The sequence below is a fragment of the Geotrypetes seraphini genome, chromosome 2, assembly GCF_902459505.1.
Source record: "Geotrypetes seraphini chromosome 2, aGeoSer1.1, whole genome shotgun sequence".
Lineage (NCBI taxonomy): Eukaryota > Metazoa > Chordata > Amphibia > Gymnophiona > Dermophiidae > Geotrypetes > Geotrypetes seraphini.
The window spans coordinates 499,976,805-500,000,549 of NC_047085.1; the positions used below are offsets into that span (position 1 = coordinate 499,976,805).

At 46.1% G+C, this 23,745-nt stretch overlaps 1 protein-coding gene across 3 annotated transcripts in view; it reads right to left on the reverse strand.

The window, feature by feature from the left end:
- The window catches only part of KCNH2 (potassium voltage-gated channel subfamily H member 2), an 809,359-nt gene that overhangs the window by 126,100 nt on the left and 659,514 nt on the right, over nt 1-23,745 (reverse strand). For all 3 annotated transcript variants that reach the window (XM_033932079.1, XM_033932078.1, XM_033932080.1), the window contains one exon: nt 4,813-5,235. In XM_033932079.1, coding sequence (XP_033787970.1) covers nt 4,813-5,235 — 423 coding nt within the window. The remainder of the gene's footprint in view (nt 1-4,812; nt 5,236-23,745) is intronic.

A 23,745-nucleotide genomic window follows, 5' to 3' on the forward strand; every position in this document is an offset into this window, starting at 1 on the left:
TTCTGCCGGAGCCCTTCCTTCTAGTGTAACTTGAAACTTCCTGTTTTGCGAAACGTGGGGTTGCATCAGAGGGAGGGACTTTGGTAGGGGAAACGCCTGAGCGGGCCTGTGTTTGGCGTATGCAGTACCAGCGTGGGGCACAAAAGTAGAAGCTTCCCCTCCCTGTTATTCCCCTGTGAGGTACCTCCCGAACCCTCCCCCCTCCATGAGATCCGACATAGGCCTCCAAAGCAGCAGTGGCGAGCGGGAAGAGGAAGCAGCTCAGAACAGGCTACTCCTGGCCAGCCCCACTGGGGCTTTTCCTCTGCCGTGTCACTGATGGCATTACTGGTGATGCAGCAGAGGGAAGCCCTGGCAGAGCAGGCCAGAAACAGCCTGTTCTGAGTGCTGCCTCTTCCACTGACCACCGCTGCTTCTACTTTGGGTGGTCTATGTCAGATCTAATGGGGAGGGGCGGTCAAGAGGTGTCTCACAGGGGGATAGGAGGGAGGGAAAGCTGCTACACAGGGGGATAGGAAGCTGCTGCACATGGGGGAAAGAGGGAAGAAATCTGCATATGGTGTAGGGAAGGGAGACGCATGGCGAAAAGAAAGGGAGAAATCTTGGACATAGGGTGGAGGGCAGGGAGAGATGGTGCATGGAGAGAGAAAGAAATGTTGCACATGATAATGGAGGGGAATAGAGAGATCTGACCCAGGGCACAAGGCAGGGAGAGAGAGGGAGATGGTAGACAAGTGGGAAAGAAACAGAAATATTGGATATAGCAGTGGAAGGGAAGGTACAGAGATGGAAGATGGATGATGAGCACGGAGAAAGAAGAAAACGTTAAATGGGCAGGAGACCCTGGTGAGTGAGTTAAAGGAAGATAAACAGAAATAAGAGCCTGGGACCAACTTGATTTGAATAATAAAATGACCAGACAATAAAAGGTAGAAAAAAATAATTTTATTTTCTATTTTGTGGTTACAATATGTCAGAGCTGAAATGTGTATCCTGCCAGAGCTAGGACCTAACAGAGAGAGGAAAAGTATTTTTAGTTTATTTTGTTAACAGTGCTGGCATGGAGTTGGAGAGGGTAAAGGGAGGAGGGGTGGGGGAAGAGACTACAAAATAAACCCACCAGGCCGTTAAAAAAAAACCGCTTGACTGGGCAGGAAAAGTGAATCGAATTGAATAATCAATTCAGTGGGCCAAATCAAATCGAAGCAAAATTTTTTTCCCTGAATCGGAGACAGGGGAATACTTCCTTATCTCAAAGAATATCATATTCACCCTCACACTTGGTCATGGCCTCACACTTGGATCATGGCCCAGCCCAGTTATGTTTACAGCTTCCTGACTCTAAGACCCGGCTACATCGCTGGGTGTGCCCAGAGGAATTTTTCTTGGACCCATTTAATATTGAGAAATTAGAAAAAGATATCTTAGAATTTCTGGAAGTTAATGATACTCCAGATACTTCTGCTTTTAAATGATGGGAAACTCAAAGTAGTCATTAGGGGTAAGATAATCTCCTTATAGGCCCATCTTAGGAAAACAAAAATGATACAGGAACGCAGTGAGGGACACAATTCAATTTTTGGAAAGTAGATTGGACAGGCTACCTCCATTACAAAAAGATATCTTTAAGGGCTCCTTTTATGAAGTCACGTTAGCGGCTTTAGCGCGCGCGACTTATGATTACGCGCTCCCCCCGCGCTAGCCGAAAAACTACCGCCTGCTCAAGAGGAGGCGGTGGCGGCTAGCGCGTCCGGCGGTTTAGCGCGCATTATTACGTGCATTAAACCGCTACCGCGGCTTCGTAAAAAGAGCCCTAAGTCTATCCCCATATGCCTTATGATGAAGACCACGGACCATTTCAGTAGCCTTCCTCTGGATTGACTCCATCCTGTTTATATTTTCTTGAAGGTGGGCTTCCAGAATTGTACACAATATCCTATAGGAAGTCTCACCAGTCTTACGCAGGGGCACCAATGCCTCCCTTTTCCTACTGGCCATATCTCTCCCTGTGCACCCTGGCATCCTTCTACCTTTCGCCGTCACCTTTTCAACCCGTTTGAGATCATCACATATAATCACACCCAAGTCCCGCTCTTCCGTCGTGCGTATAAGTTCTTTACCCCCCTAAACTGTACCGTTCCTTCGGGGGGTTTGCAGCCCAAATGCATAACCTTGCATTTGTTAGCATTAAGGGCTCCTTTTACTAAGGTGCGCTCGCGTTTTTAATAATAATAATAATAATAATAATAACTTTATTTTGTATACCGCCATACCCAGAGAGTTCTAGGTGGTTCACAACAAGAAATTACCACGCACTACACTGCGTGCTACGCTTCTAGAACTAACGCCAGCTCAATTCAGGCGTTAAGGTCCGCACGCTAAAGCCTAGCGCACCTTTTTAAAAGGAGCCCTAAGTCTTAGCTGCCATATTTCAGACCATTCTTCAAGCTTTGCTAGGTCCTTCTTCATGTTATTCACACCATCAGGGAGGGGGGGGTCTACTCTATTGCAGATTTTGGTATCATCTGCAAAGAGGCAAATCTTCCCCGACAGCCCTTCAGCAATATACTTCTCCCTCCGGATTCGCGGGGGATAGGGGCAGCGCCGGACCGTGAATGGCGAAAAACCGCGAATAACTGGCTCTGACCCACCCCCGCCTCCCTCCCGCCTTCCCAGCCTTACCTGGTGGTCGAGCGGGTTTTCGGGGCAGGAGCGATCTTCCTATGCTCCTGCCCCGTGCAGATCGCCATTAGGAAATGGCTGCTGTGAGTTCCCGTAGTCTCTCGAAACTCCGGGGAACTCCCTACAGCTATTTCCTAATGGCGATCTGCACGGGGCAGGAGCGTAGGAAGATCGCTCCTGCCCCAAAAGCCCGCTAGACCACCAGGTAAGGCCGGGATGTCGGGGGGAAGACTTAAGGATGGTTTTAAAAAAAAATTTTCCCCCTCCCCAAAAAATCGCGAATATGTGAAATTGCGATTACTGAAATCGCGAATGGGGAGGGGGAAGTGTATAACTAACAAAAATGTTAAAAAGAACAGGTCCAGGAACCAAACCTTGAGGCACGTCATCCCTTAGAGAAGTGGTCCCCTGGCCAGTCAGGTTTTCAGGATACCCCTAATGAAAAAGCATGAGACATATTTGAATGCCCGTCTTCTCCATTGTATGCAGATCTCTCTCATGCATATTCATTAGTGATATCCTGAAAACTTGACTGGCTGAGCCCACTGCCTTAGAGGATCAACCGTGCAGATATTGTGCCATACAAGCTTTTCCTACCAAAAATGAGCTCCTTCTTTAGTTCATATACTCACACCTCTCCTTTCGGATCCTTTAGAGGTGTTTCTTACTTTAGGGCCAGATGTACTAAAGAGATTTTCCCCAGTTTTAAAATGATTCACCAATACATTTCCAGCAATACAATTTACCGAGGAGGGTGGGTGGGTGAAGGGAATGCACATGCTGCAGTGATTTTCTCATGCACTGGAAAACAGACCAAAAGGGAAAGAAGTAGGGAGAGGGAGACATTTTCTGGGACCATTTCTTCCACGTTTAGATGTTTACCACGTATGACACCCTGAGTTCCTCAGAAGATTGGGCATTTTATTCACTTAAATACACAATTTCAATACACAAGAATAATGTATGTGCTGTACACAGGAAGCAATAGGTACGGTGACATAGGCCTGGGGGAGGGGAATTGACATATTGCCCACCCACCTCTCTCTCTTTCTCCCATGCCAATATTAAACTGCAGTAAAGTGGATCTAAAACTCTGGCCTCTTTACACTCTGATTCATTTCTGGAAAAATAAAATGCATATGCCCAGATTATCTCCTTGCATCCTTCTGAGACATTCTAATCTTCCCCAGAATAACTCCTCTCCTTTACCGGGGGTTGTTACATGTGTTGGTAGAGAGACCCTGGATCCTTACATAGTAACACAGTAGATGACGGCAGATAAAGACCCGAATGGTCTATCCAGTCTGCCCAACCTGATTCAATTTCATTTTTTTAATTTTTTCTTCTTAGCTATTTCTGGGCAAGAATCCAAAGCTCTACCCGGCACTGTGCTTGGGTTCCTACTGCCGAAATCTCCGTTACAACCTACTCCAGCCCATCTACACCCTCCCAGCCTTCCTCCTTTTCCACTTTATGCTGTTGAAATACAAACCCTTTTGTACCCTTCGGAAGAGAATCCTTCCTTCATGAGAAACAATTGTACCTATCTGGAGGATTAATCCTTAATTTCCTTGGTCTTCACTCCCAGACCTCAGAGGCCACCAATGGGTCAGGTTTTCAGGATATTCCTAATAAAATACATGAAACAGATTTTCATGCTCATTATCTCCATTGTATTCAAAATTCTCTCATGGGTTTTTTTTTTTTAAATTAGGGGTATCTTGGATTCTGTTGGTGGCCCTCAAGGATTGGAAGTGAAGACCGAGACTCGGCTGGTTGAAAGACCAAAGACTTCCCTTGCTAGTATTCAAGCCATAGTTGGGAAGTTGGGATTTTTAAATCTGCTGCTTCATGGTGACTTTTCAGCAGAGTCTTGTGCATCATTCAAGCCTTTTTGGGTCATTCTAGGGGTTGGTCCATATTTTTAAATAAGAGGTACAGCATATGCAAATATCCTTCCCTGTGATGCACCTCTTGATGAATAGTACAATATTATTGTTGTACACAGGTCATTGGCATTTCAACTAGTTAGGCAATTAAAAAAAATATATATAATTAATCTACAACCAAATGCAATAAATACAGTGGCCAAAAAATGTGAAGCAATAGAGAACGGAAAGAACTACTTACCTCTTCTGATCCTGAGCCAAAGATCAGAAGGTCAAAAGGAATGGCAGCCACCATGTCGATAAGGAACCAGCCCTTGAAGTAGTGAATGGCGATCTTGCCAGGGTGGCTGACTACCTCCTCGTTGCAATTGACATAGGTGGTTCGGAAGTTAATGAGAATGTCAATGATGAACATGATGTCCACCATAAGGTCTACCACGTTCAGTGGGTTGCAGGCGTAAGTGCACTTTGGGTCCCTGGTCTCTTGTTCATTCAGTAGGAAGGCCGCGGAGTAAGGTGTGAAGATGGCTGTGTAGATTACAAGCAGCAGGATCAGCCAGTCCCAGACAGCCTTGAAAGGGCTGTAGTGTAGGATAGTCCATTTGTGGATGCGAGGAGCTTGCAGTTTGTATTCAGGAAGGACGTCTGCTCCTAATGATAAAACCTGGAGGCAGAAAGGAGAAATCACTGGAGACCACATGTCACTTGGAACTGCAAGGTGCAAGGAATAGCCAGATAAATTACTGAGTGGCCACAAAAACATAGTACTTTTTACATTTAAGACTCAATGAGTCAGGGGATGGGCATAAGGACACGGAGTCTGTGAACCTCTAGGACTGGAGGGTTCAGAGGATGGACACAGCAATAGAGACTGCCACCCTTAGGACTCGAGATGGTTCCCAGGATTCAAAGCCTACCACCCCCAGGACTGGAAGACTCAGGGGGGATGAGTCCAGGGACTGAGACTGCCATCCTTAGGATTGCAGGGCTCAGAGGATAGCACAGGGATACCCAGCCTGCCACCCCTGGTTGGTTTAAGTACATAAATTAATTTCAGTGACTTGCATAGCAGTGCTGAAAGAGAATTTGTAAGTGGGGAAATTCTAACCGATCATATTTCTACAAACACAGTAGAGGAAAACCCTGAAAGTAATATGTCTCTGGTCTTCTCAACTTTCTGGATTTATAGTACAACAGCAGAAGGAGCTATCATAAGATTAGTGATTCTTATGATAGCTCCTTCTGCTGTTGGAGGCAGGCATGGAGACAATTATACAGCCAATATAACTCTTGAAATAGCAATATACAATATAGAAAAGGTAACACTGAAGGAATGGCCTAGTTTTTTTTCCTCCCTGCTCCATCTCTCTTGCTGATTTTCGATTCCCATCCCAAGAACTCTACATTGTTCCTCTCGATTCTTTCTTTTGGATTTAGTAGGGCACAGATTTCTGCTCAGGGCCGTTTTGCAAAAATGCCTAAAATAAACCATAAATTGACCCATCGAACTTCTCCCCCTTGAAGTGACTTTTTTGTGATTGCTCTCACAGAAAGTGAGAGGCTCTTTTGTTTCCTATTTTAATTGGGAATCAAGTGATTAATGCGTTAGTCTCTGACCAGCCAGACTCTGGAAGGAGTTTTTCTTTGTTTATGGGATAATGATGGCCTCTCTGTGAAAAACAGAGCAGCTGGATGACTCATGACCATTTGGAATTCATTACAGGGAAAAAAAAAGAAACACCTCATTCATAGTACTTTGCAAAAATCTTCATGCCCTTTATAATTTTCACACTCTGCTGCCTAAAAAAAAAAAAGTACAGTTCAAAATACGTTAACGTGGTAGTTTGCTTCATTGGGTCTTTCTTTTGGGGGGGGGCAGGGGTGCAACCAGCAATAGTTAGCAGTTATTCCGCCTGGCCTTCAAGCTACAGGAGTATGTGGCGCAGTGGTTGGATCTACAGTCTCAGCACCCTGAGGTTGTGGTTCAAACCCCATGTAGCTCCTTGTGATCCTGGGCAAGTCACTTAATTCTCCATAGCCCCAGGTACTTTGTGAGCCCACCGGGACAGATAGGGAAAATGCTTGAGTACCTGACTGTAAAACCGCTTAGATAACCTTGATAGGTGGTATATAAAATCCTAATAAAACTTGAAACTTGAGTAGCTCCTTACCAGGTACTCAGGTAGACATTCCTTTGGAATTGATTTAGTGATAGTCAAATTAAAACATAGCTACACTCCCCTACGCCACTTCTTCCGAACGCTCTCCAAGACACGTGACTAGTCGCACTTTCAAGATCACAAAATGGACAGACATGAAATAGTTTGCAAAGGGTTACCAGACATCCGGGAAAAGCCAGACATGTCCTCTTTTTAGAGGACTGTCTGAGTGCCCGGACAGACTTTACAAAACCCGGTACTTTGCCGGGTTTTGGAAAGCCCCCAACCTCCGGCAGCCTCTAGAGCAGTGTTTTTCAACCTTTTTACACCTATGGACCGGCAGAAATAAAAGAATTATTCTGTGGACCGCCATCGGTCCGTGGACAGGCGGTTGAAGAACACGGAGCTAAGTCGTGAGCCAGACCCCGCCCATCTCTACCCAATCTCCACCCCAGACCCCGCCCCCATAATAGTACTAATTGCACCTTGCACGTCCCGTGTCTCATCTGGAAGCCTTCCCTCTGACGTTGCAACGTCAGAGATAAGGCTTCCGGTTCAGGCGCAGGAGGCCGATAGGAGCCACTGCTCGTGGCTTTGTGCACTGAATCAGTTAGGAAGAGGGAGCTGGCTCGAAGATAACGCCGCATCGATCGCACTGTGGACCGGTGGTTGAAGAACACTGTTTTGGGCCTGATGCACGTGCTGGCCCTGTGGACCGGCAAGAAATTTCTGTGGACCGGCACTGGTCCATGGACTGGTGGTTGAAGAACACTGCTCTAGAGCAGTGGTCTCAAACCTGCGGCCCGCCAGGTCCTATTTTGAGGCCCTCGGTATGTTTATCATAATCACAAAAGTAAAATAAAACAGTTTCTTGATCATATGTTTCTTTAGCTATAAATTATAATATTATTATTAAGACTTAGCCAAAAGGAAAGATTTAGAAACTATAAAGAGTTTTACCTCATTTCTTTAATAAGACATTAACTCTTTTTTTCTGCGGCCCTCCAAGTACCTACAAATCCAAAATGTGGCCCTGCAAAGGGTTTGAGTTTGAGACCGCCGCTCTAGAGCAGTGGTTCCCAACCCTGTCCTGGAGGACCACCAGGCCAGTCGGGTTTTCAGGATAGCCCTAATGAATATGCATGGAGCAGATCTGCATGCTTGGCACCTCCATTATATGCAGATCTCTCTCATGCATATTCATTAGGGCTATCCTGAAAAACCGACTGGCCTAGTGGTCCTCCAGGACAGGGCTGGCAACCACTGGTCTAGAGGGCCTATGAGCATGGGTGACGTCACCCGCATCTGTGCCTGCTCGGAGGCTCTCCAGACGCGGCCTGGAGGTCAGAGAAGAAAGAAGAGGCTTTGTGGGGGCGGGGCCAGAACAGGGTGGGGCTGAAGGCGGAACAAGGCAGGGCTGGGGGTGGAATAGGGCGGGGCCATGTGTCAGGGTTTCTACAGCAGAAAATCTGGTGACCTTAGATTTGCATATATTCCCAAATTATACAAAGGGTGCTAAAAATTGAGCGCCCATGTGTCATTTATGCATGCGACTGCAGTTAAATATAAGGAAAACAGAGGTTATGGTGGTGAGTAACGGATGTGTTGATATTCACCCAAATGTCCTAACCCAGTGGTTCCCAACCCTGTCCTGGAGGAACACCAGGCCAATTGGGTTTTCAGGCTAGCCCTAATGAATATGCATGAAGCAAATTTGCATGCCTATCACTTCCATCATATGCAAATCTCTCTCATGCATATTCATTAGGGCTAGCCTGAAAACCCGATTGGCCTGGTGTTCCTCCAGGACAGGGTTAGGAATCACTGTCCTAACCCCTTCCTTTTCCCCTCTCGCCCCCTCTTAGCATCCTCACTTCAAAATTGTTTTAGACCTTTCGCCTTTAATTGTATTCCTCTTCCTGGAAATGTCCAGTTATCTTTTTGATGTAATCCGCTTAGAACTGCAAGGTACAGGCGGAATATAAGCCATTAATGTAATGTAATGCTACCTACATCGTTCAGGGTGTTAGATTCTGATTTAGAAGTCAAGAAAGAACTGACAGTTTTGGGGTTCTGCTTAGACCAGGGGTGTCCAATGTCGGTCCTCGAGGGCCGCAATCCAGTCGGGTTTTCAGGATTTCCCCAACGAATATGCATGAGATCTATGTGCATGCACTGCTTTCAATGCATATTCATTGGGGAAATCCTGAAAACCCGACTGGATTGCGGCCCTCGAGGACCGACATTGGACACCCCTGGCCTAGACTCTGCCCTCACTATGGACAAGCAGAATGTTAAGGTGATACAATCAGGGTATGCTCAGTTACATATTTTACACAGATTGAAACCAGTGCTTTCACGATTTTATATTCGATCAGCAGTGCAAGCATTGATGCTGACTCATATTGATTATCCCTCGCTGCTCCTTGTGACCCTGGGCAAGTAACTTAATCCCCTCATTGCCCCAGGTACACTAGATCAGGGATCTCAACGTCCCTCCTTGAGGGCCGCAATCCAGTCGGGTTTTCAGGATTTCCCCAATGAATATGCATTGAAAGCAGTGCATGCACATAGATCTCATGCATATTCGTTGGGGAAATCCTGAAAACCCGACCGGATTGCGGCCCTCAAGGAGGGACGTTGAGATCCCTGCACTAGATAGAGTTTGAGCCCGTCGGGACAGATAGGGAAATATGATAAAGTACCTCAGTGTAAACCACTTAGGATATAAGTGGTATATAAATAATAAAATTAATAAATAAATATTATAAGAACATAAGAACATAAGAACTGCCATCTCCGGATCAGACCTTCGGTCCATCAAGTCCGGCGATCCGCACACGCGGAGGCCCTGCCAGGTGTACACCTGTCGTAATTTATAGTCCACCATATCCTTATATGCCTCTCTCAAGGAGATATGCATCTAGTTTGCCCTTGAAGCCTAGGACTGTCGATTCTGCAATAATCTCCCCTGGGAGAGTATTCCAGATGTCAACCACTCTCTGTGTGAAGCAGAACTTCCTGATATTAGTCCTGAACTTGCCCCCCCTTAGCTTCATTTCATGTCCTCTTGTCCGTGTCAAATTGGACAATGTAAATAATCTTCTCTGCTCTATTTTCCTTTCAGTATTTTGAAGGTCTCGATCATATCCCCACGCAGTCTCCTTTTCTCAAGGGAGAACAATCCCAGTGTTTTAAGTCGATCCTCATATTCCAGTTTCTCCATACCCTTCACTAGTTTAGTTGCTCGCCTCTGCACCCTCTCCAGCAGTTTTATATCCTTCTTTAGAGAGACCAATGTTGGACGCAGTATTCCAAGTGTGGTCTGACCATTGCCCTATAAAGCGGCATTATAACTTTCTCCGATCTACTCGAGATTCCTTTCTTTATCATGCCCAACATTCTATTTGCCTTCTTTGCCGCTGCCGCGCATTGTGCCGACGGCTTCAGGGTCCTATCTATCAGTACACCCAGGTCCTTTTCTTGTTCACTCTTCCCCAGAGTTGCACCTGACATTGTATACTCGTATTCCTTATTCTTATTGCCTAAATGCATTACCTTGCATTTCTCCACATTGAACGTCATCTGCCATTTCTCCGCCCATGTTTCTAACCGACACAAGTCGCTCTGGAGTTCCTCTCTATCCTCCTGCGATCTGATTGCCCGGCACAGTTTTGTATCGTCTGCAAACTTGATGATCTCACTGGATGTTCCTTCCTCCAGGTCATTGATATAAACATTAAAAAGGATCGGCCCAAGTACCGAGCCCTGGGGTACACCACTAGTCACTTTCTCCCAGTCGGAGAACTTCCCATTTATGCCCACTCTCTGCTTTCGGTTTTCCAGCCATTTGCCTATCCATCTTTGTATATCTCCCTCTATGCCATGGCTTTGTAGTTTCCTGAGAAGTCTTTCGTGTGGAACTTTGTCGAACGCTTTCTGGAAGTCCAAGTATATTATGTCCACCGGCTTCCCACTATCAATTTGCTCGTTCACGGTCTCGAAAAATTGGAGTAAATTCGTCAAACATGATGCTATATCTTGGGTTACCCAAGACTAAGGGCTCCTTTTACGAAGCCACGTTAGCGGCTTTAGCGCACGCACCTTTTCAGCGCGCGCTAACCCCTGCGCTAGCCGAAAAACTACCGCCCGCTCAAGAGGAGGCGGTAGCGGCTAGCGCGGCCGGCATATTAGTGTGCGCTATTACGGGCGTTGAACCGTTAACGCGGCTTCGTAAAAGGAGCCCTAAATTAAGATCTCTTTACCTGCTAATGAATTCTGCAGCAAGATTAATAACTGATTTCCCCAAGTTTGAGCGCATTACGCCAATTCTAAAAAAAAAAACCAAACCAAAAATTTAATTGGCTTCCGTTCCCTCAACGAATATATCACGAGGCGCTGTCATATATGCAACTGTTCCGGCAATGGTTTCAAGATCTGCTGGGCGCATGAGCCTTGTCAACAATAAGGAAATTAGGATCCATCATTTGAAAATTGGAAATACGATGTTCTCGGTAGTGGGCGCTCAGCTCTGGAATTCCCTTCCTGGGGTTCTGAGACTATGTTTCAGGAAACAACTGAAAACTCAGTCGATACGTCGTGCTCCGTCCCTGGCAGTGTTCAAATCCAAGCTAAAGGCCCACTTTTTGGAAATTGCTTTCAACTCTTAACTCCCCCTCATTGCTGTCAGATACCTAGACCCGCTATAACCTCCCCAACCCTAAAATGTCCTGTCTAAATGAGATTGTAAGCTCTTCTGAGAAGGGACTGTCTATTGCGTACGCCTTTTCACGCTATAGAAATAATAAATAGTAGTAGATGCGTTCATGTAACATGGATTGAGTGTAGCCGTCTGCTATCACAATGCCCCAATGAGCCAATGGAAGGATGCTATACAATAAGTATGTAATTTAGTTTTACGATTCTGCTATGTAGATGTTATTTTGTTAGATGTGTTTATGGTTTATAATTTTATTATGCATGTTATTTTGTACATCACTTTGATTGTAAGAAATTTATAAATTTTTTAAATTGAATATTTATATACCATTTATATCCTAAGTGGTTTTACATTCAGGTGCTTTATCATATTTCCCTATCTGTGCCGGTGGGCTCAAACTCTATCTAGTGCACCTGGGGCAATGGGGGGATTAAGTGACTTGCCCAACATCTGGGCCTATATACCACATCGCTTTGGGGAAGGCGATGGCCTTCCGCAACCGAGGGCGTTATTTGGATTTTATCATATAGCCTCGCCCAAACCCAGGGGAATGTCAGCATTTCTCTCCAGAGCCCTTTTGATGGGAAAAAAAGCCATCCTCACCAACTGGCTCTCCCGTGATCCCCCGTCATATGCACAATGGAGATCCCTCATGATAGTGCACGCAGCACTGGAGAGACGCATGGTGGGAGACTTGACTCTTGGCCCGGGTCGCAAATTTTGTCAGGTGTGGGAGCACTTCTGGCAGGACCTCACACCGCGTGCTCGCAGTAGACTTTTGAATCTTTAAGATTTTATTCCCACTCTCAGCTGTTGGACCGGCCATGGATTCTTGAGGAGGGGGGAGGGGAGGGGAACTGATTATATCGTTGAAAATGTTATTTCCTGAATGGTACTGCTGTTTGTATTTGCTTCTTACTGCTGGAATAATAAAAATCATTTAAACATAAGTGACTTGCCCAGGGTAACAAGGAGCAGCGAGGGATTTGAATCCACCACCTCAGGGTGCTGAGGCTGTAGCTTTAACCACTGCGCCACATACTCTCACTCATCCCCCCACCCACCCCCTTTTTTTTTTTTTTTACTAAGCTGCAGTAGAGGTTTCTACAGCGTCTAGGAGCACTAAATGCGCCAATGCTCACATTTCTATGAGCGTCGGAGCAACATCGGCACACTTAGAACCCCAGGCCACAGTAGAAACCTCTATCATGGCTTAGTAATGACTACTATGCATTCAGTCGTGTCCGACCCTTTGATATTCTGTAGGCCGGTCCTCTCCATGCTTCCCTATTCTCCACTTCTCCTGCCTGTTGCTCGCATCGGCCTGCCTCCCCTCTGAATGACTTCTAGATGACGGGACCAGGAAGTGACGTCAGAGGGAAACCCAACACTGGCGCAAGCGGCATGCTGGAGAAGCCACTTGCGCTGGCGAAGATTTACAGAGGTACGTGGGGGGAAGGGATAGCGCGAGTGTGGAGTTGGGAGCAGGAACCAGCGGTGCGGGTAGAGGAAGGCGCGGGGGTGGTGGGGGGGCCACTGCCCTGGGTGCCTCCTATGTTCGTTATGCCACTGTTTCTAAGCACAGAAGAACTGTATTTTGCGAGTGTATATGTATTTGATTTCTATATAGACAGCTTGTGCACCAGTTAAATTTAGACAAGTGCCCCTGCTTGTTTTTTGGGTAACTTACCTTTTAGCGCCATTTACTGATTTGAGTCTACAGTGGGTATCCAATATATGCACAGCCACTGTGGTAGTCCCAAAATCCTAACTGGCTAAATGTGCCTCCAGAATGGGGTTGAGAAGCACTGGATTGTGCTAACCCCTTGACCCCTTTGCTACTCTTTGGGGTTCCGGAATCTTGCTATTCTTTAGGATTCTGAATGGAATGTTGCTACTCTTTGGGTTTTGGCTAAGTACTAGTGACCTGGATTGGCCACCGTGAGAATGGGCTACTGGGCTTGATGGACCATTGGTCTGACCCAGTATGGCTGGGCCAAGTATAGGACAATGAAGCCACTGTAACATCACTGATGAGGTTGGCTCTGAGGCACTGTGGAACGAGGCATTATGACATCACAATCTCAGCTCTGGAATGTTGCTCTCGTTGGGGTTCCGGAATCTTGCTGTTCTTTGAGATGCTGGAATGCTGCTACTCTTTGGGTTTTGGCCAGGTACTAGGGACCTGGATTGGACACCGTGAGAATGGACTTCTGGGCTTGATGGACCTTTGGTCTGACCCAGTAAGGCTAGTCTTATGTTCTTATTTGATTAGCTTTACTGAACCGATCTAAGAAACGGAAAAGGCATTTGGGAAGCAAAAGCTGCTCCAGTATCCTCAAACAGCACTGGGACATTTCTCAAAGCAAAGAAACAGCTACATGAAGGTACATTAGATCGATTGTGAGCCCGCCGGGACAGACAGGGAAAAATGCTTTGAGTACCTGAATAAATTCATATAGACCATACTGAGCTCCCCTGGGGAGAACGATATAGAAAATGAAGAACCGAGCCAGTTATCTATGGTGAGAATAGAACAAATTACGTTCCAGGACATGCTGTACAACACGGACTTTGCGGCGGGGAGTCAATCAAGCTAAGACAGGTCCCGAGTGATACCAACAATAGACTGAGACTTACAAACACAGCAACCACGCAAATGAAAGGAATGCTCCTGAAAACGTCCTCGCCAACACCAGACCCCTGCGCAATGATACCGATACTACAACCAGTCAGGTTTTCATATTATTCAGCATGAATATGCATGAGATAGATTTGCATGCACTACCTGCATTGTATGCAAATCTATCTCATAGAAACATAGAAGACGACGGCAGAAAAGGGCCACAGCCCATCAAGTCTGCCCACTCCATTAACCCTCCCCTAACAACTCCTAAGGGGTCGCTCACAGGTGGCATCACCTCTATACTGCCCTCGTAAAGATGCGAAGTGGACATCCCATTTATTCTTAAAATCTTGTATGCTGCTGGCCGCGATCACCTGCTCTGGGAGTTTGTTCCAATGGTCCACCACTCTTTCTGTGAAGAAGTACTTCCTGGTATCCCCATGAAATTTCCCGCCCCTGGTTCTCAGCGGATGTCCTCTACACCCAAAGGTGGTGAGATAAAATCCCAGTGCTGCTCCTTGGGACCCCGGCAAGTCACTTAGTCCTCCAATGACCTCAGCTTTGAAATGCCAAAGCCACAAAAAGGCAGTATAGAAGTCCCAATTCCCTTCCTCTATAATAAAACCCTAAGCACGCATGCGCACTTAGGAGGCCGTGATCCCTGCCGCCGTGTTGTGTGCTTCTGTGGCCGCATTCCATTTCCGGCACGTGGGGCGGCGTGCGGCGCGTGCAGTGGATTGAGCGGCGGATTGTCTCAGCAACGGTAGGAGTTTGTCGTGCGGGTGCTGCGAGGTGACTCATGCTGGTAAGAAGTGAAGGGGGAGAGGGAAAGGGGGCTGCTTTGGGGGAGGGGTGTCCTGGGGGGCAGACAGCAATCATGCTTTGCTCTGGAAGGGGGGGGGGAAACAGAATGGGGCCATGGAGAGACAGGCAGGCATGGCGCAACAGAGAAATACAGGGACAGGGAAGGTAAAATGAAGGGAGCTGGGCTGCTGCTGGACAGGGGGGAGGTAAAACGAAGGAAGAAGGGCTGCTGCTGGACAGGGGGGAGGTACAACGAAGGGAAAATGGCTGCTGCTGGACAGGGGGGAGGTAAAATGAAGGGAGAAGGGCTGCTGCTGGACAGGGGGGGAGGTAAAACGAAGGGAGAAGGGCTGTTGTTGGACAGGAGGAGCAGGCAAGGGGTGGTGGTGGACAGCCGAGAAAAGAGAGAGACAGAAAGAAAGAAAGACAGACAGAGGCCAAGGAGAGAGAGAGAAAAGAAGACACACACATTTATTCTAGCACCCGATAATGTAACGGGCTTAAAGACTAGTTCATACATATTCTTGTAGATAGCTTGAAAAACCTGACGAGCTCAGTGTGTTCTGAGGACTGTTGAGATGCCATGCTCTAAACCAGTATCTCTCAAACTGTGTGCCACGGCACAGTGGTGTGCTTCAAGAGATTCCAGAATTTTACTTTATTTTTAAAAATTCCCTTCATAAGTATACACTAGAATAGATGACATGTACGTCACATAAGCAGGAGTCTGTCAATGTTATGAGCATCTGAGTGTGTAGGGATTCAATTGCCCAAATTGCCAAGCATCACATGATCGAAACATTCAAGGGAATAGACTTAGTAGATAAAGACAGGTTGTTTACCCTCTCCAAGGTAGGGAGAACGAGAGGGCACTCTCTAAAGTTAAAAGGGGATAGATTCCGTACAAACGTAAGGAAGTTCTTCTTCATCCAGAGAGTGGTAGAAAACTGGAACGCTCTTCCGGAGGCTGTTATAGGGGAAAACACCCTCCAGGGACTCAAGACGAAGTTAGACAAGTTCCTGCTGAACAAGAACGTACACTGATAAGACTAGTCTTAGGGCGCTGGTCTTTGACCAGAGAGTCGCCGCATGAGCGGAGTGCTAGGCACGATGGACCACTGGTCTGACCCATCAGTGGCAATTCTTTTGTTCTTATGGTCCTTGAAAACTAATGGCAAATAATTTTAGTTTTATTTGTATTTTTTAGGCAGTAGTTATCCTAACTGGAGCAACAAAGCAATCAAGGTTTTGTTTCCGTTTAGATCTTCTTATCTTTGCGAATGTAGATTTTCAGCTCTGACAGAAATTAAATAAAAAAGAGAATGACTGGATGATAAAAACGTGCATTTACTTGTCGACTTATCGTATTGGGTTAATCTGCAGTCGAAAACAATCACATCCATCGCATTGATTAGCAATTCTATCTACTTTAATTTCCCCGCTGTTATCACTGCATATAATAATAATAATAGCTTTATTTATATCCCGTCATACCTTTTCAGTTCAAGACGGTATACAGAGAAGTAGAAATACAGTGTGGATAGCGCAGGTATCGATACAAGTGAAGGGAACAGGGAGATTACAGCATTGGTTTAGTGGGAGAGGGTGGATTGCGCCAGGCAAGGAGGATGTGCGTGTTGGGATTGTAGGTAGGGTGGATGGGGTTTCGAAGGATCAGATTAACTTGTCGAATAAGTGGGTTTTCAGAGATTTTCTGAAGGATTGGTATGATGGAGAATTCAGGAGAAGGGCGCTTAGGGCAGGGGTCTCAAAGTCCCTCCTTGAGGGCCGCAATCCAGTCGGGTTTTCAGGATTTCCCCAATGAATATGCATGAGATCTATGTGCATGCACTGCTTTCAATGCATATTCATTGGGGAAATCCTGAAAATCCGACTGGATTGCGGCCCTCCAGGAGGGACTTTGAGATCCCTGGCTTAGGGTGTTTATTCCAGATACCTGCCTGAACATGAATAATTTGAAATAACTCTCAAATTTAATTTTTTGTTGGTTTTGCAATTTTATAATTTCAGTTCTAATGTGCCGTGAAAAACATTTGCTCCGTTTAGTGTGCCGGAGCTAAAAGAAAGAGTTTGAGAAACACTGCTCTAAACAAATGTTATCTGGAGAGCGGCTGAGAGAATGACACGGTGACAAAATTCATCACCGTTCCCGTCCCCACGGATAACCGCGGGAAACCATCGTCATGTCATTCTTTAAGGAGAGAGGGAAGAATCAGAGTATGAATGGCCACAACTATTGACCCTCAAGCTTTGCTTTGAAGAATGCTGGTGTAGAAGGACTGAGGACTAGAAGGACTGAGGTTGAAATAGACACTAGAAAATGACATGGGATTATTTCCTGCGGTTATCCGCGGGGACGGGAACGGTGATGAATTTTGTCACCGTGTCATATCTGGATAATTTTTAGGGCAGCCTCCTGGCCCACATTTACATGGAAAATATCAGGCCACAGCGATTTAAATTGCCCCTTAAAATCAGTGTAAGCTCTGAAATTCCATGGATAAGCAAATTATCCCAGCGAACACATAAACCGCTTTGAATTTGACTTTCTCGACTTAATCCATCAAGTTCTTCCTCTCTGTCTCTTGATTTCTTCAAGTCCGCTATTCATCCAGCTGCGATCAGCCTTTCGCTGATTGCCACTGGGGTTAAATCCAGAAATTCAATGCCAGGCCATGTTTGGGCATCAGCATTGAATTTTGGGTTTCCAGAACCAGCTGACACATAGCTGGTTAACCCCCTCCCCCCTCCTTTTATTAAGCCGCGGTATAGGTTTCTACTGCGGCCCGAAGTGCTAAATTATCTGACACTCATAGAATTCCCCCCCCCACACACACATATCCATCATCCGTAAGCAACACAAGTGTTAGAAACACTAATGTAACTCAATTGTTTCATTTCTAAATACAGTCAAACCTCGGTTTGCGAGTAACACGGTTTGCGAGTGTTTTGCAAGACGAGCAAAACTCTCCCACAAATCGTGCCTTGCAAAACAAGCATTGACTCACAAACCAAGCTCTCAGATATGGAGGCCCAGGGGTGGGTAGCTGCCTGTGGGTGCCGCAGCCCCTTCAGCGGGGTGGCTTCCTTCCCTCGGGGTCCCCGTGGGGCTGCCCTCCCGCTTCAGCCGATGCCTCTGCTGTCCGCCAGTGCCTATCGGCTCCCGACCCAAGCCGGCCGCCGCCATGACAACGCACACGCCACGTACAAGCTGGCTTGAATTGGGAGCCGGGAGGTGCTGGTGGACAGCAGAGGCATCGGCCGAAGCGGGAGGGCAGCCGCACAGGGACCCCGAGGGAAGGAAGCCACCCCGATGAAGGGGCTGCAGCACCCATAGGCAGGCACCCACCCCTGGCCCACCATAGCAAACTTTGGTTGTGGAAGGAATCGAGAGTTTGCATTATGGCCTATAGGGAACTTTGCTTTGATATACAAATGCTTTGGCTTATGAGCATGCTTCTGGAACAAATTATGCTCGTAAACCAAGGTACTACTGTAGCAGCCATGCAGAATCACTCAATTTAATCGTAAGGACAAACTATGTTCCTAAAAAGTGTAGATAAAAGACCCAGCGTCTCCCCTTCCTGCTTTCTGTGTCTGCCAATGGCGCAACTTCCTGTTTCCGCCCAGGTGGATTGCAGAGGCAGACACGGAAAGCAGGAAGGGGAGCCGCAGGCGACATAGATAAATCACTGCCGAGGCCGGCAGTTTTTTCAGCTTCACAGAAGGTAAAGCTGGGAACATGCTGGGCCACGGGGACTATCCAGAGCCTTGGCACCGGGCCATGAGAAGGGAAGTTCCCGGACCATGACTCCTAGGCCGGGAACACCCCCTTATGGCTGGCACTTGGAGGGAACATTACTAAAAATATTTTTTTTACATGGGGGGAGTCAAAAATGATGGCAGGGGGTGTCAAAAACAATGGGCCCCGGGTGTCACATACCCTAGGTACGCCTCTGAAAAGACCTCAGTTTAGTACTCAACAATTCAAGCTTAGAGCACAATAGAAACCATCAATAATGTAAAAATAACCAAAACTCTCCACTAAAATGCTGAATCGTTTTATAAATTTAACAAAAGGAGTCATGTCTGCAATAGTATTAAATAGGGTATCAAGCAATACAAAGGAAAAAATACAGCCCCACGTGGGGAACGGACACTAGTCAAACCACTGCAAGGACAATCAATTTATTAAAGTATCAACAAATTTAAAATTTAAAAATACAGATACACAACTGATAGAACCACTAAGGGCTTTACTAAGACCATATTGAAGCCCTTAGTGGTTCTATCAGTTGTGTATCAGTTCTATCAGTTGGAACGTTGGATCATTTACTGTATCATTGTCCCTATATTAAAAGTTTTTGGAATGCAATTTGGCCACAAATTAATAAATTGATGGAAAATCATGTAGCAATATCATATGATACAGTGTTATTTGGAATGATGATGAGAAAAAAAAGTCAAATTTCACCAGAAAATAACAAGCTTTTACTAGTCATGACAGGGGTTGCCATTCAGCATATAACCAATAACTGGAAGAATCTTAGTAACCTTAATTACACATTTTGGTGGAATACAATTTGTCATATATTCAAAATGGAAAGAGCAATAGCAATACAAAGAGGGATATATCCTGAATTTATAAAAATATGGGGGCCATTGACAAAGTATTGTACTGAATGAATAGTAGGATTTTTCTTCTTCTTTTCTTCTTTATCTTGTCTTCTTTATGGCACACATGGAGGGGGGGTAGTGAAAATAATTTTACATAACTTGTTATAATATGGTATACAATATGTATAAGGTGATTGGAAAGTACTTGAAGGGTGGGGGGTGGGGAGAGGGGATAAAAATATGTTTAGAATATTATGTAATAGATATAAAAGTGATATTGTGTATTCATTAGTTGTAATTCAATATTTTGTACACTTCATGTAAAATATGAAAATGAATAAAGAATTATAAAAAAAAAAAAAAAGAACCACTAAGGGCTCCTTTTATCAAGCCGCACTAGCGGTTTAATGCATGTAATACCACGCGCTAAACCGCCGGCCGCGCTAGCCACTAACGCCTCCCTTGAGCAGGCGGTAGTTTTTAGGCCAGGGCGGGGGTTAACGCATGATGAAAAGTCACGCGCGTTAACCCCGCTAGCGCGGCTTGATAAAAGGAGCCCTAAAACCGTGCTACGCGGCTAGAACTAACGCCAGCTCAATGCTGGCGTTAAGATCTAGCGCGCACTAAAACCACTATCGCAGCTTAGTCAAAGGAGCCCTATGTTGCTAACGTTAGCCTTGGAGAGTGACAGGGAATTTATTTTACGACTGTATTTCCGTCATAGAAATGATACATTTTTGGGCTCTAATGTGCAAATTTTTCTTGATTTAGCTCAGAAAACTCAGAGACGAAGGAAAGGATTCATGGCTTTGCGGCCAAGGGTCCTCGCTCTGGGGGCCACATTTCTTGTTAAATTTCCTGCAAAATGTTATGCATCATATCAAAATAAGAATTTCTTAGTTTTTGAGCCTAGACAGCTTTTAGAATTTATTAGGCCAAATGAAGGTTTGGTGACCATAGCTAATGAAGTATAGGACCTGCCAGCCGGCTGTGGGATGGGATATCTATGGCCATTACTCTAATATACCGTGGTACCTCGGTTTACGAGTGCACCGGTTTGCGAGTGTTTTGCAAGACAAGCAAAACATTTGCAAAATCGGCGCCTCAGAAACCAAGTGCGCCTCGATTTGCAAGTGCCCCCCCCCTGCGAACTGGCACCCTCCCCCCGCGATCTGGCACACCCCCCCCCGCCGTCATCGGGCACCCCCCTGCCGTGACCTGAGGTCCCCCCAACCCACCCAAACCCTCTTCTTACTTTAGTGTAGCCTCCGCACCGGCACCAGCATGTCCTATGCGTTGGTGCCGGTGCCCGAAGATCTGCCTCCTGTGCTGGGCCTTGAGTATGTGCGCATGCTCAAGGTCTGAGAGTTCACGTTCTCTCGAGAGAAAGTGAACTCTCAGGCCTTGAGCATGCGCACATGCTCAAGGCCCAGCACAGGAGGCAGATCTTCGGGCACCGGCACCAACTCACAGGACATGCTGGTGCCGGTGCGGAGGCTACACTAAAGTAAGAAGAGGGTTCGGGTGGGTTGGAGGGACCTCAGGTCGCGGCGGGGGGCGGGGGGGGTGCCCAATGGCAGGGGGGAGGGTGCCAGTTCGTGGGGGGGGGGCCTTCGGGAGAGCAATGCCAGTTCTCGTGGGGGGGAGCAGCGCTGCTGGCCTCGGGGGTGGGGGGGTGGGAACACATCAAAGCGAGTTTCCATTATTTCCTATGGGGAAACTCGCTTTGATAAACGAGCATTTTGGATTACGAGCATGCTCCAGGAACGGATTATGCTCGTAATCCAAGGTACCATTGTAGTTTATTTACTGACTGGAAGTTTATTTCCTTTCTTGATCTCCTATATTGTGGGTTACATAAGAGTAATTATTACTTCTTTTGTTTTTTTCAGAATTGATATATTTTGTCTGATCTGTATCAAGTGGTGATTCTCATGTTTGCTTGGAACAATTGAAAATTTAATAAAAATAATTTTTTTAAAATGATAAAAATAAAGATACACATATATATAACACATGCACAGAATGTGACATGCAGAAATAAGTCCTTTGTAATGAAACATATACTGGACCCCAGTCCTTTGTATTATAATGTACTCTGGAGTTCCTGCGGTGTTTTTTCAAGATTGTGCTTTGCTCGAATATTGTGCCAGGCAGTTGGATTTGTTTAGCATGTATTAGTACTGCCCGATTCAGGAAAAAAAATTTTTCGATTCGATTCAGCCTAGTGAATTGGTTTTTCAATTTGATTCGATTTTCCTGCCCAATTGGGTGGGTTTTTTCAAACATCCTGGTGGGTTTATTTTATAGCCTCTTCACCCCCTTTGCTCTCTCCTACCCACACTGGTCCTGTGGTGTAAACAAAATAAACAAACAATAAAAGACTTTCCTCTCTCTGTTAAATCCTAGCTCACGTTCGCAGTCTAACACCAGCTCTGGAAGGATACATATTTCAAATCTGATATATTGTAATCACAAAACAGAAAATAAAGTTATTTTTCCTACCTTTTATTGTCTGGTCATTTTTCAAATCATGTTGGTCCCAGGCTCTGGTTGTCTTCTGATCAAGCTCTCCTTTTTTCTTCTTTTTCCGTGCTAACCATCCATCTTCCATCTCTGTACTCACCTTCTGTTTCCCTTTCCTCTCCCGGAGGTTTGGCATCTTTCCTTTTTTTCATCTCCATCCCCCCGCAGCTGCAGTGATGGACTCTACCATCCACAGATCCACCATCTCTCCTTTTCTCAACTACCCTTTCATCCAACATTTCTTTTCTGTGTCCCTGTCCCTATTCTCCTCTCCAGTAGTGTCCCTCTTGTTTCCCTGTTCCTATGCTCCCTCCTTGCCCAGCATCTTATCTCTGTTTCATGTCTCTCCCCATATCCAGCTTCTTATTTCCCTCTTCCTTACCTCCTGTATCCCCTTCCCAAGGTACAGGCTTTCTCCTACTATCTCTCCTGCCATCCTGCACCCTGCCCACCTAGTTTGGAGCAGTATCTGTCCCTCTTGTACCCTTCTCCTTGTGGTCTTGCATTTCTCTCTCCCTCTCTCCATTAGTCCAGCACCTTTCCTCTGCTTTCCTCCCCCTCTTTTTGGTTTGGTTTCTCTCTTCCCTTCACCCCAGGTCTGTCATCTCCCTTCCCCTTCCTCCTCCTCCCTCTGCACAGGCCTGGCAGGCATTTCTCAATCTTCAACATACGAGTATACCAAATGTGTTATACTGCCCCCCCCCCCCCGCAAAGGCCTGCCTCCCCGCCACGAAGGCCTTCTCCCCCACCACAAAAGCCTGCTCCCCCTGCAAGCCTGCATGTTCCCCCAGCTTCCCTTAAGCTAATACGGCAGCCTGCAGGATCGCCAGTGCTATAGCGATCCATGCAGTTGCCGTCATCCTCAGCAGCACGTTTCCTCTGCCGTGATCCTGACCCTGTTGTCAGAAGAGGGGCGGGACTGTAGTAGAGAGAATGTGCTGCTGAGGACGACGGGCAGCTGCAAGGATCACTACAGCACCGGTGATACTGCAGGCTGCCGTATTAGCCTAAGGTAAGAGCGGGGAAGCTGGGGGAACATACAGGCCTTTCCGACTGACCTTCTCCCCTCAAGCAAACCGCATAACTCGCAAACCGAGGTTCCACTGTACTTATATTTTAATATATTTGCAATTCTTTGCGGTATAACAAAAAAAACTGAACCTTGATGCCATACCAAATAATTGAATATGTGCTCACAGACTACAAACAGAAATAATGCATACAAAACATAAACTGGACAAAATCTGGTAACCCTATACTGGCCTGATATACCGGCACTTACTACACCAGTGGTCTCAAACTCGCAGCCCGGGGACCACATGCGGCCCACCAGGTACTATTTTGAGGCCCTCGGTATGTTTATCATAATCACAAAAGTAAACTAAAACAGTTTCTTGATCATATGTCTCTTTAGCTATAAATGACAATATTATTATTAAGACTTAGCCAAAAGGAAAGATTTAGAAACTATAAAGAGTTTTACCTCATGCAAAATTGTCATTTCTTTAATAAGACATTAACTATTTTTTCTGAGGCCCTCCAAGTACCTACAAATCCAAAATGTGGCCCTGCAAAGGGTTTGAGTTTGAGACCACTGGCTTAACTGTAACCATGACATCCTGTTTGTCTTTGGGAAGCAGAGCTGAGATTGTGATGTCATAATGCCTCATTCCACCAATAAGAGCCAGCCTTATCAGTGAT